At 25.6% G+C, this 15,936-nt stretch overlaps 4 protein-coding genes across 4 annotated transcripts; 3 read left to right on the top strand and 1 right to left on the bottom strand.

Moving 5' to 3' along the window:
• Nucleotides 1–710: 710 nt before the first annotated feature.
• MKS88_005119 (cytidine diphosphate-diacylglycerol synthase) lies at nt 711–2,363 on the top strand (the record flags this gene model as incomplete). The annotated part of the gene is made up of 1 exon (XM_067218353.1): nt 711–2,363. The coding sequence occupies one exon, from the start codon at nt 711–713 to the stop codon at nt 2,361–2,363; it is 1,653 nt and encodes a 550-aa protein (XP_067071494.1).
• Nucleotides 2,364–4,235: 1,872 nt separating this feature from the next.
• Nucleotides 4,236–5,117, bottom strand: MKS88_005118 (ER membrane protein complex subunit 2; the record flags this gene model as incomplete). The annotated part of the gene is made up of 1 exon (XM_067218352.1): nt 4,236–5,117. One exon carries the CDS (start codon nt 5,115–5,117, stop codon nt 4,236–4,238), a length of 882 nt encoding a protein of 293 aa, XP_067071493.1.
• A 2,086-nt stretch (nt 5,118–7,203) lies between these two features.
• Nucleotides 7,204–10,149, top strand: MKS88_005117 (alpha/beta hydrolase; the record flags this gene model as incomplete). The annotated part of the gene is made up of 8 exons (XM_067218351.1): nt 7,204–7,474; nt 7,624–7,779; nt 7,963–8,053; nt 8,256–8,340; nt 8,448–8,516; nt 8,882–8,997; nt 9,294–9,455; nt 10,107–10,149. 8 exons carry the CDS (start codon nt 7,204–7,206, stop codon nt 10,147–10,149), a joined length of 993 nt encoding a protein of 330 aa, XP_067071492.1.
• Nucleotides 10,150–12,116: 1,967 nt separating this feature from the next.
• MKS88_005116 (CTP synthase) lies at nt 12,117–14,666 on the top strand (the record flags this gene model as incomplete). The annotated part of the gene is made up of 1 exon (XM_067218349.1): nt 12,117–14,666. The coding sequence occupies one exon, from the start codon at nt 12,117–12,119 to the stop codon at nt 14,664–14,666; it is 2,550 nt and encodes an 849-aa protein (XP_067071491.1).
• Between the last annotated feature and the right edge of the window lie 1,270 nt (nt 14,667–15,936).

The following is a 15,936-nucleotide window of genomic DNA, read 5'->3' as shown; positions in this document are numbered from 1 at the left end:
GATTTCTGTTTATCAGTCCATTTTTTCAATGAGTTTCAATCGAATTACATTTTGAGGTAGATATGAAATTCTCCTTTTATAGTGTACGTTCAATTTTGACAAAAAATCCTTGTGTGTGATTAAACAAATGTTTATATAAGCATATATATAAGCATATATATATATATATGTACGTACGTGTATATATATATATATGTAAAATATATGCGTGAACATAAAAACATATATAAACATGTAAGAAATAGATGGAAACGTATATAAATGCATGTTCCCATAGAAACATATACGCAGAGAATATAAGTGTTTATAGTTATAAAAAAGTACGTGACCACTTGTGCCATTTTTTTAAAAAGCGCTTTGAATGTACCAGCAGTAGTCTCAGTACTTGTGCATATATATAAATGTATATGTATGTATGTGTAACGTTGAGAAGATTTAGACTACTTCTTAAATGAACGTAGTTAATATGTAAGATGGTTTAGTACAGATAATTAAAAGGAAACAATGCAAGATAGAAATGAAAAGAACAGGAAAAATAGTACTTCTACAAAAGGTTCTTTTATAGAAAATATTAATGAGGAAAAAAAAAAAAAAAAAAGGGAAGAAAAGATAGTCGAGATGATATTACTGAGGAAAAACAAGGTCCCGTTAAAAGAACAATCAAAAATAAATATTGCAAAAAAGATTGTACAGAAGATGACGTAATGATAATGGCTCCTAGTAGTCCTATAACTACGCATAACTATAACAATAACGATGAGAATGGCAATGATAATAACAGTGACAAAAACAATAACAACAACAGTAACAGTAACAGTACCAATAATGCTGGTAAAAAAAAAAGAAGTACTGATGAATTAATCGGGAAGAATGTACTCACAGAAGATTTAAGTGTGAACAAAGGTGATTCGAAAAATGAAATTAAAAAAAAAAAAGTTTATAAAGATATGAAATATTATAAATATATAAAACAAATGAAAGAATACATTAATATGAAAAATACAAATAGTAGATTTACGAATTTTATGAGATTTTATGGTTATTATAGAGGAGCACATAATTCTAGTAAATATAAAACACTTATTACTAATCAAGATGATACCAATAATAATATTAATAGTTATGCACCAAAAGAAAACTCAAAATCGAAATTAGAAACATTTAAAGTAAGATTCATTTGGTCATGTGTTATATTATTTTTTTGTTTTTTTATATTAGCCTTGGGACATTTTTATTTGTGTATACTAGTTTTATTATCGGTTACTGTAGTATATAATGAAATTGTATCTTTAAAAAGTATAGAAAATAAAGATAAAAAATTACCTCAAATATTTTATATAAGATGGTATTGGTTTATCTTAACCATATTAGCATGGGGAATACCGTGGGCATTACCAAGATTAAATCATCAATTTCGTTTGTTTAAATATTTGTTAAAATATCATTCGATAAATATGTTTATATTAGCATTTTGGGGGTTTGTTTGGTTTATATTATCCTTAAGAAAATTTTCTATGAGATACCAGTTTTCTCAAATAGGAATTATATTATTAACCTCCTTACTTGTTGTAACTCAATCCTTAATGCATATTGCAAATATTTATTCTGGTTTAATTTGGTTTTTTATTCCTGTATCCTCAGTTGTAGTAAATGACACATTTGCATATATATTTGGAATTTTATTTGGAAAAACTCAATTAATTGAATTATCCCCTAAGAAAACAGTTGAAGGTTTTGTAGGTTCGTCTATTATAACAATTTTATGGGGTGTATTTGCAACCCGGTGTTTACAGCATTATAAATATTTTGCATGCCCCCAAAATAATATTTCTTTTATCCCCTTTTACACAATGTTTACAAGTGATTGCGAAGATAATGCTATTTTTCATCAAAAGGTGTATATTTTACCGACCCATTTGTCCAATTACTTACCAGTTGATAAAATTTATTACACCAAAATGACTGTACATGGATTAGTTCTCAGTGCATTTGCCGCTTTCTTAGCTCCCTTTGGTGGATTTTTTGCTTCAGGATTTAAAAGAGCATTGAAAATTAAAGATTTTGGACAAACTATTCCAGGGCATGGGGGATTTACAGACCGATTAGATTGTCAGATTTTTATTGGTATGTTTACATATGTTTATTTGAAATCATTTGCAAAAATTAAAAGTAGAGTTCATTATTCGTATGATGTACTTATAGATTCAATACAAAAACTAGATCATAAGGAAATTATGCGTCTTTTTAATCAATTAAAAAACATGATAGACAAGAAAAGGAGGAAAACAATCAATACGAAAATAAATCAAGAGAAGTTTGCTTCAAAAGATCCAGTACGCAACGATGACGAGATATTGAGTTAAAAAATACATGTGAAGTTGGAAAGTTGTACAGCAATATCATATATAGTATGGTGACCTATATAGTACGCATTATAAGAGTATCATATATATTAAATAACATACGCAGAGCATGCGAAATAAGAAATTAGCGCAAATTTTTTGTTTTTAATACACTCAAATAATTTTGAACCCTTACAATCAGGACCTTGTGTATATATATATAATACATGGATATATGTTTTTTTCTTTTTTGTGCACCTATTTTTATTTAAAAAAAAAAAGAAAAAGTGCAATCTTACAAAATTTAAGAAGAAAAAAATTATGGAAATTTGTATTTACATTTTCATATATAGCATATATTATGTTAATCAGAAGATAGATCAAATAAATGTGAAATAATTATTTGCTGAACTAATCCATGCTTTGAATAATCATTCTCTTTGCAATAAAGCAGACATATGCACAATGCGTGTGCACATGTAAGAATACATATATATATATATGTATCTAAATATGCACACACATTTTTCTCACCGCTTATATTAAGAATGAATTTAATTAATAGCCTTGCTTAGAAAAAAAAGTGAAAAAAGAAAAAAGTTCCATACGCATAAAACGTAATTGTTAATGTTAAGCTAGCTATTTTTTATTATGTATTATTTTTATTATTATTTTTTTTATTGTTATTATTATTATTATTATCATTATTGTTATTATAATTAATATTTATTATTTATTATAATTATTTTTTTATTTTATTTTTTTTTTTTTTATTTTTTTTTTCATTTCTTCATTTTGTAAAATTATCTTTCTATAATTTTAACTATGTTTTTATTAAATGTAATACAGTAATAAAAAAAAAAAAAAAAAGAGACAGAAAAAGAAAAAGTAAAAACTGTGTATATTATGCGTTTTTTATATAACATATTCCTTTGTTCCTTTATTTCATTAAATTCTTGCATTCACTTCTATATATTTCATTAATAGCATATCACTTTTCTTTTTATTTTTATTTCAACGTTTTTAAAGTATATTTATAATGATTCAATTTTCTTTTTTTTTTTAATGATTTTAAAATTATAAAAACAAATTTCCTATGTTTAATCTGCAAATTTATTCAGTATAACACTATAACAAATAAAAAAAAAAAAAAAAAAAGTACAAGAATTTGAAAAAATATAGTCTTTTAAACGTAATTCTGCCTTTTGCGTTAGTAACCGTTTACACAATTTTTATGTATTCTGGAGTACTATATATGGCTTACGAAAAATAGTTTATGTAGAGGACTTCTCATTTTAATTAGCACGCACTGTTTTGTTTTTTACCAAAGAAAGCATAGCAAATGAGCTTAAATTAACGAGAATTCATAAGGAAAATAGGTATTTCTACTTATACGGAATAACAATATTGGAAATTTAGTACTTAAAAAAAGAGGTACATGAAAAACCAAGAAAAGCAGGTGTAAAATTGAAGTATAATAGGAAAAATAAAAAATGCTTAAATTCATTTACTGTTAATATGTACACTTTTTTGAATACATTATTAAAAGTGTTATAAAATTATAAAGTGTGTGCAAAATGAAAGGAAAATATGGTTACATCAGTTAAAAACGAAAAATAAAAATATGCCACTAACCAGTATAAACAATGAAAGAAATTAAAAAAAATTGTAGTAATAATGACTGCTGCAGAAATGGCAGCAGTAATAGCAGCAGTAATAGCAGCAGAAACAGCAGCAGAAACTAAAGCGGTAATAATAACAGAACTGCAAATATGTGTACGAAGAAATATTACTTGTGGTCATATGCACAGTATAATAAAAAGGTGTTTAATTATGCTTTTCATTTTTCTTCCTTTTTTATTAAATTTTTTCCCCCTCTTGACTGCAACAGATTCACTTAAGCATGTCTCTTAACTCATTCAAATAATCAAGAATAGTATTTTTGTATATAAGGTCTACCTTTATTTCACTATATAAACTATATAACCTATTAATACAGTGTATTGTTAGGATGATGTCGACATTTTCATTTAATAATTTCGGTTTTCTATTTAAATATCTTGTTATATTAAGAATTATAATGCCCCATAATCCTCTTAAATTATTACTTTGTAATTTAATAGCTAAGCAAAAATACTTGCTACTTAATTCTAATTGATTAATTGTATAATGTAATTCTGCACATGTTAATATATAATATAAATTCGTAGGAATGTGTAATAAAATTTCTTCGAAACAAAATATGGCATAACTATATAAACAATTTATTATATATATTTCCCCTAATTCATGCCATGATTCTATATCTACCGGAAACTCTTTTAAGTGGTCATTTAATAGTTGTATAACTTTATTTATATCTTTTTCTACTATTTTTTTTAAATTCATAATTCTTGCTCTTATCAAAATATCACAAGGATCTTTTTTAAGAAAATTCTTATAAATATTTAATGCTTCTTCATTTTTATTTGTACATTCACATATCATTCCTTTTAATATATTTAATTTTTTCCCATCTATTTTACCGAATTTTTCTTTTAACTTGTTAAAACATATATCTATAAATTCATTTAAATTTAATTCAATTGATGCCTTTAAAATATTTTCATATAGACTCCATTTATATAACTGGTTCTTTGCTTTGTTCTTTTTCATTAATTTCATTCCATAAAAAATTATTAATTCTTGTATATCCTTCTCCAAAGAATTCTGATAGTGCTTCTCTATCATGCTCACATTATTTCCTTCATAGAACAAAATGTTCTCTTCATCCATTTTACATTTACACGCATATAAACGTAGATCAGAAAAAAATATATAGTAAAATAAAATAAAATAATAAAAAAAATTAAAATTAAAATTAAAATTACCCTATTTTGCTTTTTTAACACTGTTATTGCGTCCTGCTTACGCCCAACGTAGTTTTATTCTGCAAATTTATTCGTCGATCGCCGCACTTGTCTCTTCGTACGTTTTCATGTATACTTATAACAAATATGTACTTTACATTCCGTTTCTTCCAGCTTTCCCTTTCTTACGTTGTTAATGTTGTTCTATATAAGTAGTTTGTACTTCTCTTATTTGTTATTTGAATTTTAAAGCGAATAATTTTCTGCTTTACTCTGCTTTCTCTGTTCTTCTTTATATCTTGTTACTTCTTTTTTTTTTTTTTCTTTCTAGCTCTATATATATTTTTATTACTCGCTTTTATTTTATTCTTCCATTTATTCTTTATGGGTAACTCATCGTTAATTAGTTATATTTCATTATACATATAAATTAAAAAAAAAAAATTACATGATTAAATTCCTAATTTATTTTAATTTTTTATTTTTCTTTACTGAAAGTGAATTCAGAAGTAACTATTTTTGCATATATTTGTTTTATCCCTTATATGCTACCTTCTCTTATACATTTCATTGTATATTTATTATATCCTCTTTATGTTCTATTTGGCAAATTATTTAATTTAATTGATTATATTTAATACCACACATATATATATTATTTTTGTTTTATTATGAGGAGTTTTCTTATTCCTAGTTCGCCAATACATGGAGTAAGGCAATATATGATATGCACTGTGCGATGAAAGAAATGGTAAAAAAAGGTAAAGTAACGAAGAAAATAAGATTAAAACAAAGGACACAAAAAAAATTGCCCGAAATTATATATTTTTTTTTTATTTATTTTTTTAAACAGTACCTTTTTATATTTAAAAGCTAGATGACAAATAAAAAGGTACCTTTTTTTCAAATTCACTGATTTTATATCACAATATCTTTAAAGTTATAAAAAAGAAAAAAATTAGGTAGTGCATTTTGTGGAATTACGAAAATTGGAAAAAGAGTAATAATGAGCTTTCTAAATATTTCCTTACGAACTTGCAAGATGGTGATAAAATTAAAGTCGTATTTTACGCTTTTTCAAGAAAGTGTAACTTGCACAAAAAATGAACACATAAATAAAAAAGCCCTCAATTTACTTAATATAGTATATATTCAGAATGGAACGACATAACTAAATTATAGTTTTTGTACAATATTCGTATCATTTTGTTGTGTCAAGTATTTTTAAAACCAAATAAAATTAAAATAAATATAATAAAATAAAACATAAAATTTTGTTTTAAATTTATCATGTGTTAACGTGTATTTTCTTTTCCTAATTAATGCATCAAAGAAAGAAAATATTGTAATGTAGACATTTAAAAAAAAAAAAAAAAAAAAAAAAAAAATATTTCAGGTTTCTCATTACACATTTTTTTTTTTTTTTTTTTGTTTCATTTCTTCACAATAATTTAATATCGATTATACTCCATTTTATAACTTGCTTACTTTTAGTATATAGTTAAAAAGGTCAATTCGCTAAGTGCAGATTTTTAAGAAAATAAAGTACAAAATGTTAAACATCAGCTGCTACTGATAACTCGTTGATTGAGGAATAAAAATACTTCCACGTTTTGTAAATTGATATACTCAAATATAAAAGAAATATGCTATATTTATTTGAATGAAATTAGTATGTACAGACATGTGTGATATACATGCATGACACGTTTTTATAGCTATTAAAAAAGAATTTGAGAAAAATGTTTGAAAAAATAAAAAAAAATAAAATAATAAATATAGCTTATCTTAAAACGTGAAGATACGTCACCCATAATTAGATTACATTTGCAATAATATGTAATTTTATACATATATAAGTTTAAATCGTTGAAACAAACTGATACTTGAGTATATGTTTGTATATACATGTGTATATATGTGTGTATGAGTATATAAGCATATATGGGTACATAAGTGCGTACGTGTATATATATATACTCAATTTCTTGCAATTTTTAAATTAATAGAAAATGTGTCACCAAGACCTTATCGCACATGAATATATTACGTGCTGTAAGGGGCACACTTTTATAGTTTATTCAAAGAATTTACGGATAAATGACGATAAAGAAGTAGACTACTCTATACCAACATTAAATCAGAAAAATGATTCACCCAATAATAATGTTAATAAAAAGAATGTAGTTGTGCTTCTTTTACATGGGTTAAATGGTGGCACGTACCAATTCGAAAAATTATTTACGTCGCTCATTCGTTTTAACTATCGGTTTCTGTCCCTAGGTTATGCACATGTGTACGTGTGTATATTGTATATATATTTATATGCATATGTGTATGTATATACACATACTTGTGTACACAAATAATATAACCATTATGCCGTTAAGAAGGCCTTGCAAATGACACGTCATACCTTTCACACTTAACAGACTTTTATGGCCATGGGAATAGTAGCTTGTTTGAGAACCTAAATAAATTTACTGAAAAATTATATACACAGCAAATATATGATGTTTTAGAAAAAAAAAATGTTTTAAATGAAAATTTTATTGTCGTTGCGTTTTCCATGGGATGTATTATTGCCGGTAATTCATTACGTTGTTTTGTTTTGCCTTATTTTGTTTTTCCTTGTCGTGTTTTATTTTATTTTACTTTTTTTTTTTTTTTTTTTTTTTTTTTACTATTTTGTACTTTGTTTAATTTTTTCTTTTTCTTTTTAAAATAGCTGAAAAATTGATTGGCGTTTTTTCATTTGTTTTTTCTGTTAGCTCACCTTTCTGTAGATAGTAAAATAAAAGTAAAAAAGTTTTGCTTAATTAGTGCTGCTGGAATGGCCAAACCTAGACATCGATTCTTAATGTAATTTTTTTTTTTTTTTTTCATTTCCTCATGAAATGTATCTATGAATATATGCTTATAAAATATAACATGAACAGTTGTAACAGTAACATGTGTGTATGTCCCTATATAGTAACACCAGTTCTTAACATCGTAGTATATATTATATGCATAAACATACAAAGTCAAGAATCAATATACATGCTTTTTATTTTTTTCGTAGTTTCCTCTTAAAGCATAACAGATGCCTTTTTCTCAGACTAGCAAAGCGATATAGCCGTTCGGTTATTTCGGAGGATACAGTTAAAGTTATAAAAAAATATTTAAAATTGCTATATATACTTTTGTAAAAATATATATATTATTTTTTCTTTTATACTATTTTTTTTTTTTTTTTTTTTTTTAAATAAATTAGAATGATTATTACAACTTTGAGAACAATTTAGAAGACGCAACAAAGCGATATTCTATTCTTAAGGAAAATGTAAAATTAGAACATTTTGATAGCACCTCATTTTGTCCTTTCTTGTATATATTAATGTTGTATTGTTTGTAAATCCATATATATAAATATATATGTACTATATGTATTATGTGTATTATGTATGCAACCACAAGTCTACACATGTTTATTTGTGATATTGGGAAAAATATAAGAGTACATGTACATATATACATATATTTAAATGTATATGTGTGCTTGCATATTTCAATATTTGTTTGCTTCAAAAAAAAAAGAAAAATTTTTGATTGAAAATCATGCTTTTGGAATAGTCATCTGACTACTATAATAATACACAATAACCTCCATTCATTTGTAATTATTATTTTTTTCTTTTTATTACATAGCAAGAAAAATTTATTGAGACATTTCTGAAGGTACTAATTGGATTAAATATACAAGACTCTAAGAAGCAGTATTCTGCATTGTTAAAATCAAACGTTGACGTTCTTTTCATCTACGGGTAAGCGTACATCCGTGCGGGTATACTTATGTAAGTACGCATGCAAGTATGTATATATATAAGAATGTATGTATACATATATATATATATATATATTACACCGCACTCGCATGTCTCATATAAGACTGTACTGTGCGCTTTTATTAACATAAAAATAATATTTTTTACCCAACCCACGCAATTACATTGAAGCATAATAAAGTTAACCTTTTTTCATTTCGTTTTATGCGTTTTGCTCAAAAAATATTTTTCTATAAATTTATAATGAATACAAAAATTATTCTTCTACTTTACAGTAGGGAGGATAAAATAACTCCGTACGCGCACACCATAAAGTTTTTAGAAAAAAAAAAGGAATTCGTTAAAAATGTGAAAATGATAATTTTGCCTGAATGCTGTCATCTTGTCATTCACGAAAAGTTTAACGAACTAGTCTATCATTTGATGCATTTCTTGGAGTAAGTTGTGGTACGCATACAGAGTAGTTATGCATAGGTTTTAATTTTAAGAATTAGGAAAAATTAGATTAAAAAAAAAAAAAAAAAAAAGCCGTTAAACACAACACTTGAATTGAATAAAGCTAAACTTTTTTCTCACTGCTTTTTCTGTTTGCACTTTTTTAGATATATTTTTTTTTTTTTTTTTTTTTTTAAATATTATCTCAAATAATAATTGCGTGCGGTAAACTGTAAATATCCTTAAATTTGAGCTTAATGTTTTAAAACATCTTGTGCCCTTGTACATATCCCCACTAAGTAACCACTTTAATAAACGTACATACATACATTGTGGTAATACATGCATTTTTCATATTAACATCTTAATTGTATACAACGATTTATTAATTATTACGTAGGTCTAATTTCCATCTCTGCTAAATTTAACTCGAATTATATTGATACATAAAAGCATTAAAAAATGAACATTTTATATATAAATAACACGTATTTTGAGATCATATTCAAGCATATGTACTCCTTTATCAACAGTTGTTAATTTTATTTTATATATTTCATTTTATTTTATTTTACTTTATTTTTCTTCACACAATATCTTTATTTGTAGAAAATGTAAGATAATACTCTCGTCTTTTTTTTTTTTTAATTTAGATATTCTCATAAGAACAATACAAGAGATACTCCTTCGCTTTAATTTGTTTTGATTTATTTTATTTTTTTTTCTCTTCAAACTTCTATCAATGCCTTTTTTTCTATGTATGCGTTTTATAAAAATATTGATATACACAATTTCTTTTTGCGATTTATACAAAAGGCTAATATAAAAATTAAGAAAGAAGGATAAAAAACTGTTTATTTTGTTTTTTTATTTTTTCACTAAAACAGTGACATATATGTATATTTATATATATTGAATACTAATTGAAAAAATAAAAAAAATTAACGTAAAAGAGCGAAATTTAAATCTTTTCGCTTTGTATTTTATATCTCCAAGAAGAGGTTTACTTTTTTCTATAATGAATATATGCACATAAAAAAAAAAGTGCAAAATTAAAAAATTTTTATGAAAGTATTTTTAAAATAATCGAAATGGGCGCAGTTGTTCTTTTTTTCTGCTTAACAATTTTAAAAAAAAAAAATAATAGTCAAAATTTTAATAATACCTACAAAGACGTATACTAATTAGTAAAAGAGCAATAATGAGAGGGAAGTATATATATATGTATATATATATATTACATTATACATACATACATACATACATCGTACACATATATTCTCTTATCCCTCATCCACAGCTAGTTAAAAATTGAATTGTGCTAAAAACGCTTGTACGTGATGATAGAATTATATTATTTTCATGTTATATTTAAATTTTTTGTTCTTTTTGTTCTTTTAATTATTTTTCCCTTTCTTCCATTTTACCCCTTATCGTTTTTTAGTACATATCTTTTTTCACTTTTATAGTTTCACACCTATGACCATTCGGTTAACTTTGTCAATTTTTATTTTATATTAATTTATGTATGTATAATTAATACATTTTAAGTATGGTACAATTACGGCTCGAATTATCAGGAATTACAAAATGACATCCTATATATACATAAACATATATATGTATATATTGTATATGTATGTATATATATAAGATGCATATGAGCTATTTATACATAATATTAACATTAGTAAACTAAACTTTTATGTGCATATATTGGGTTTATAATATAATACATGTGCTACAGTATACGTTTACCCCCAGTTTTTATTTTTTTTTTCCTTCTTAAAAATATATATATATATATACATACATACATATACATAAAGTATATGCCTTTTCTCCTAATTAAACATGTTTCAAAATTTCAAATTTTAATTTCTTACAAATTATCAGCTTTAAAATTAAACGATAAAATGGAAAGAATCTAACGAGAATTCTTAATTGCCTTCGTTTATCTTAAGAAATCTGCATTTTCAAAAATAAATTGAGAATATTCATGTATGTATATAAACATAAGTATATATGAACATAAGTATATATGAACATAAGTATATATGAACATAAGTATATATGAACATAAGTATATATGAACATATGAATATATGAACATTCAAATATATATATATATATATATATATATATATATATATATATATATATATATATGAATATATACATGTATATATGTACATTTGTACGTGTATGTACATATGCATGTATGTTTTCTTGTCAGCACTAATTAAAAAAGAACTACTTTTTATTTATATAGTATCCGTTCAAGAGAATTAATTATATATGTGAACAACCGGTATTATATTTCATTACAGCCAAAAATTTTTAGTTTAAATTTTATTCGTGTGAATTAACCTAATGTTATGGAAAAATAAACAATTACAGTTATTTAGGAAATATTCTTGTAAGCAGGAATAAATACCTAAATACCACCCCTTACAAGGCATTCTATACGCGTCGTCGCGACTATTTTTAATACTATTGCCGTTATTGAAACCATTACCACAATTACCTCTACTGCCACTATTATCGTTATCGTCTCTATTATCGCTATTGCCGGAAATATCTCTACGGCCGCTAATATCATATATCAAACGAGAGAACGTACAGCCTACTTCTAGCACCCCCTGCTTGCATATGTATTCGAAATGGCATCACTAGAAGATGAAAATATAATAACAAAGTACATCATTGTGACAGGGGGGAATATGAGCGGGTTGGGTAAAGGAACAGCCATGAGTAGTATGGGAGTATTATTATTAACAAAAAATATTTTATTGACTACAATAAAAATTGATCCTTATTTGAACATAGATGCAGGAACCATGTCACCATATGAACATGGAGAAGTATATGTATTAGAAGATGGAGGAGAAGTTGATCTTGATTTAGGAAATTATGAAAGATTTTTAAATATTAAATTATCATATAAGAATAATATAACTTCAGGTAAAATATTTGAACAAGTTATTAAAAAGGAAAGAAAAGGAGAATACTTAGGTAAGACAGTTCAAGTAGTACCACATGTAACAGATGTTATACAGAAATGGATAAAAGGTGTTATTGATGAAAATATAAAAAAAATGAAAAAGGAGTATGATATAAATTCAAATAATAATAAAATTCCATGTATTTGTTTAATAGAAGTAGGAGGAACAGTAGGTGACATAGAATCAGCTGTATATTTGGAGGCTTTACAACAATTAATCAATAACTTAAATTCAGATGATGTATGCTTATGTCATTTGTCCTATGTACCAATTATTGGAAACTTGAGAGAACAAAAAACGAAGCCAACTCAACATAGTGTTAAAATATTAAGAGAAGCTGGACTTAAACCAGATTTTATTTTTTGTAGATGTGAAGAACCATTAACAGAAGAAGCTATTCGAAAAATTTCTCTTTTTTCACAAGTCAAAAATGAACATGTCATATCATTACATGATACATCAAATGTATATAAAGTACCCTTAATCCTAGAACAACAAAATTTTAGTGAGCATGTTTTAAAAAAATTAAACTTGCAAAATATTGTTTTAGAAAATAAATTAAGTATATCTCCTTATTCCTTTAGTACATGGAAACAGTTATCAGACCGATATGAATCTTCAAGTGAACATGTTGTTATCGGTATTGTGGGAAAATATACTGCTTCTAATGATACATATTTGTCTATTATATCATCCCTCGTTCATGCTTGTATAGAATGCGGGTTTAAGCTAATTATTAAGTATATCAATAGTAGTCATTTATCATTAAAGAAAAAGAGCAAAAAGAGAAATATAGATTTAAAAAGAAAAGCAAGGAAATACTCTTATGATACGTTTCAACAAGTTAACACTATGCAGAACCATCTTTTTGTTGATGACACTACCTCTGATGAAGATTATGATAAAAAAAGAAGAATCAAATATGAACGAGCATGGGAAACATTGAAATCAGTGGATGGTGTATTAGTTCCGGGAGGATTTGGAACAAGGGGTATTGAAGGAAAATATTTATCTTCAAAATATTGTAGATTACGTAATATACCATATTTAGGAATCTGTTTAGGTATGCAAACAGCTGTTATTGATGTAGCTAGGCAATATTTAAATAAATATGCCAATTCAGAAGAATTTGAGGATATTCTAGAAATACAAAGTAGTAATTCTGATGAAGATAAATTTCATAAAAAGAGAAGAAAATTTACCAAAGGTACTAATGAGGAAGGGACAATGGAAAAATTGTCCAACCATAATGGGAAAAAACATAATTCCGTAGTAGAAATGAACAAAGATTTTCTTATAGTTAATGAGAGAATTACATCCCCAGAAGGCATTATTCTAAAGGAGGAGTTACACAAACATGAACCGCATCCTATTCAACAGGATGACAATTATGATAATAGTGGTGATGATAACACTCTACTGAATACAAATCAAAACAAGTTGACACTAGAAGAACATAACATTTCTTTATGTAATGTGAAAGCGGAGCATGAAAAAAATGAGCCTTCTACCATGAATAATAACGTAAACGCAAAGACAATGCATTACATTTATGGTAAGAATCATTCCAAGGAGGAAAACATGGCACTGTTCGATGACGTTTCATCTATTTTTGACGATGAGTATGGGGGAGGAAAAAATACAAAAAAAGCAGGTAACTTCGTGCGAACAAACAAATGTATAGAAGAAATCCCTAACAAGTTACTCAACCCAGTATTACAGGAAAAGATAAAATTAATGGGTATAAAAGACTATTATAAAAGTATTGACGAAATAGATAATAACAATGTTATAATTTATATGAGCGAGTTTAAAGGGGATGATAATAAAGGAGGTACTATGCGCTTAGGTGTTAAGCAATCCAAAATAATTGATAAAGATTCATTAACATATAAATCATATGATGAAGCAACCTATATATTTGAAAGACATAGACATAGATTTGAAATTAATCCTAAGTATGTGCCATTACTAGAATCGGTTGGTTTAAGTTTTGTAGCAAAAGATATTCACAGTGTTCGAATGGAAATTTGTGAAATCAAAAACTTAAATTTTTATGTTGGTGTTCAGTTTCACCCTGAATTTACATCAAGACCTTTTAAAGCTAATCCAATATTTTTGGCCTTTATTTTAGCTTCAAAGGGGAAATTAAAGGAACGACTAGACAAGTTTGGAAATAAGTTGTGCTCAGGAAGTCTCTATGCTTAGTTGTAGAGGTAATATTAAAAAAAAAAAAAAAAAAATGAAGCAAAAAAAAAGGGGTGTGTATTAATTTGCTTAATATAGATAACAGAAAAGATACATTAATAAAAATATGTGAAGTATCGAAACAATGCAGAGTTATGGGAACACATATAATACATACGCAGTATAGTGCGCTAAATTGTACATAATATCATGTATATACCATTTGTACCCCTCACACGTGTGAGTAATATGTGTCCTTAAAACACATTTAAAAAACAAAATATCATTTTAAGGACTTTAAAGTAAAAACTACCGGCGCATATTTGCCATTTAAACAAATAACGTAAACGCAAATATGCGCAGGGTGTTTACTGTTTGAGGGGGGGATTTTACCATAATACAGAAGTGTATATATATATATTTTTAAATGAGAGTATTACATTTTAATGTTTTAAAATGCCTAATACTGCAAAACTGTTTACACTTCTTCCCTTTTTAAGGTAATAATGAATTTTTTATTTTAGTTCTTTACCATTTTTCTTTTTTGTTCATTCATCTTATGTATACATGTATAATTGCACATGATCCATTTGGCTCATTTCCCGTTTTTTTAAAATGTAAATTAGTAGCAATTTGTGTGTTTGCCTTTTTTCAGTCCTTTTAAAATAAATTAGCTTTGTTTTTGCTCCACTTTTAATCTTTTCATAATAATAATATTACATTAATTTTTACTTTTTTTCATACCATTTTTGAGTTATTTATCATATATAGTAAATAATTAACCCCTTTTTTATTTTACACCTGTAAGTTTAAATATCAATTAAAACAATAACACAGATATGCTTAGCGGTAATGAAAACCGCCACTCTTTGTAATCCTTTGTGTTAAAAATTTTAAATAAAAATATGAAGGTATACATTAATATATATATATATATATATATATATACATTATGCATATAACACTTTTATGCACAATAATAAGATATTTAGGAAAATGCAATTTTTTAGGTTTATATAAAGCGTTTAAAAAAAAAAAAAAAAAAAAAAAAAAAAAAAAGTTCATTAATCAAATGTGCTTAAGAAATATTACTATCAAATGTGTATAATAAGTATGCATAAAATAATTACAAAAAAGATGGTGCAAATTATTCACTACTTTTTAGGACAAAAAATTCCACTAAGTGTTTCATTGCAAATTGACCATTTCGGCAATTTCCTGTCAACTCGATTTAAATTGGTGGAAAAATTAACTGAACAAAAGCTTTAACAGACACGTAAGCAACTTTGTT

This window comes from Plasmodium brasilianum, chromosome 13 (genome assembly GCF_023973825.1).
Source record: "Plasmodium brasilianum strain Bolivian I chromosome 13, whole genome shotgun sequence".
Lineage (NCBI taxonomy): Eukaryota > Apicomplexa > Aconoidasida > Haemosporida > Plasmodiidae > Plasmodium > Plasmodium brasilianum.
This window is presented reverse-complemented; position numbering and strand designations above follow the sequence as displayed.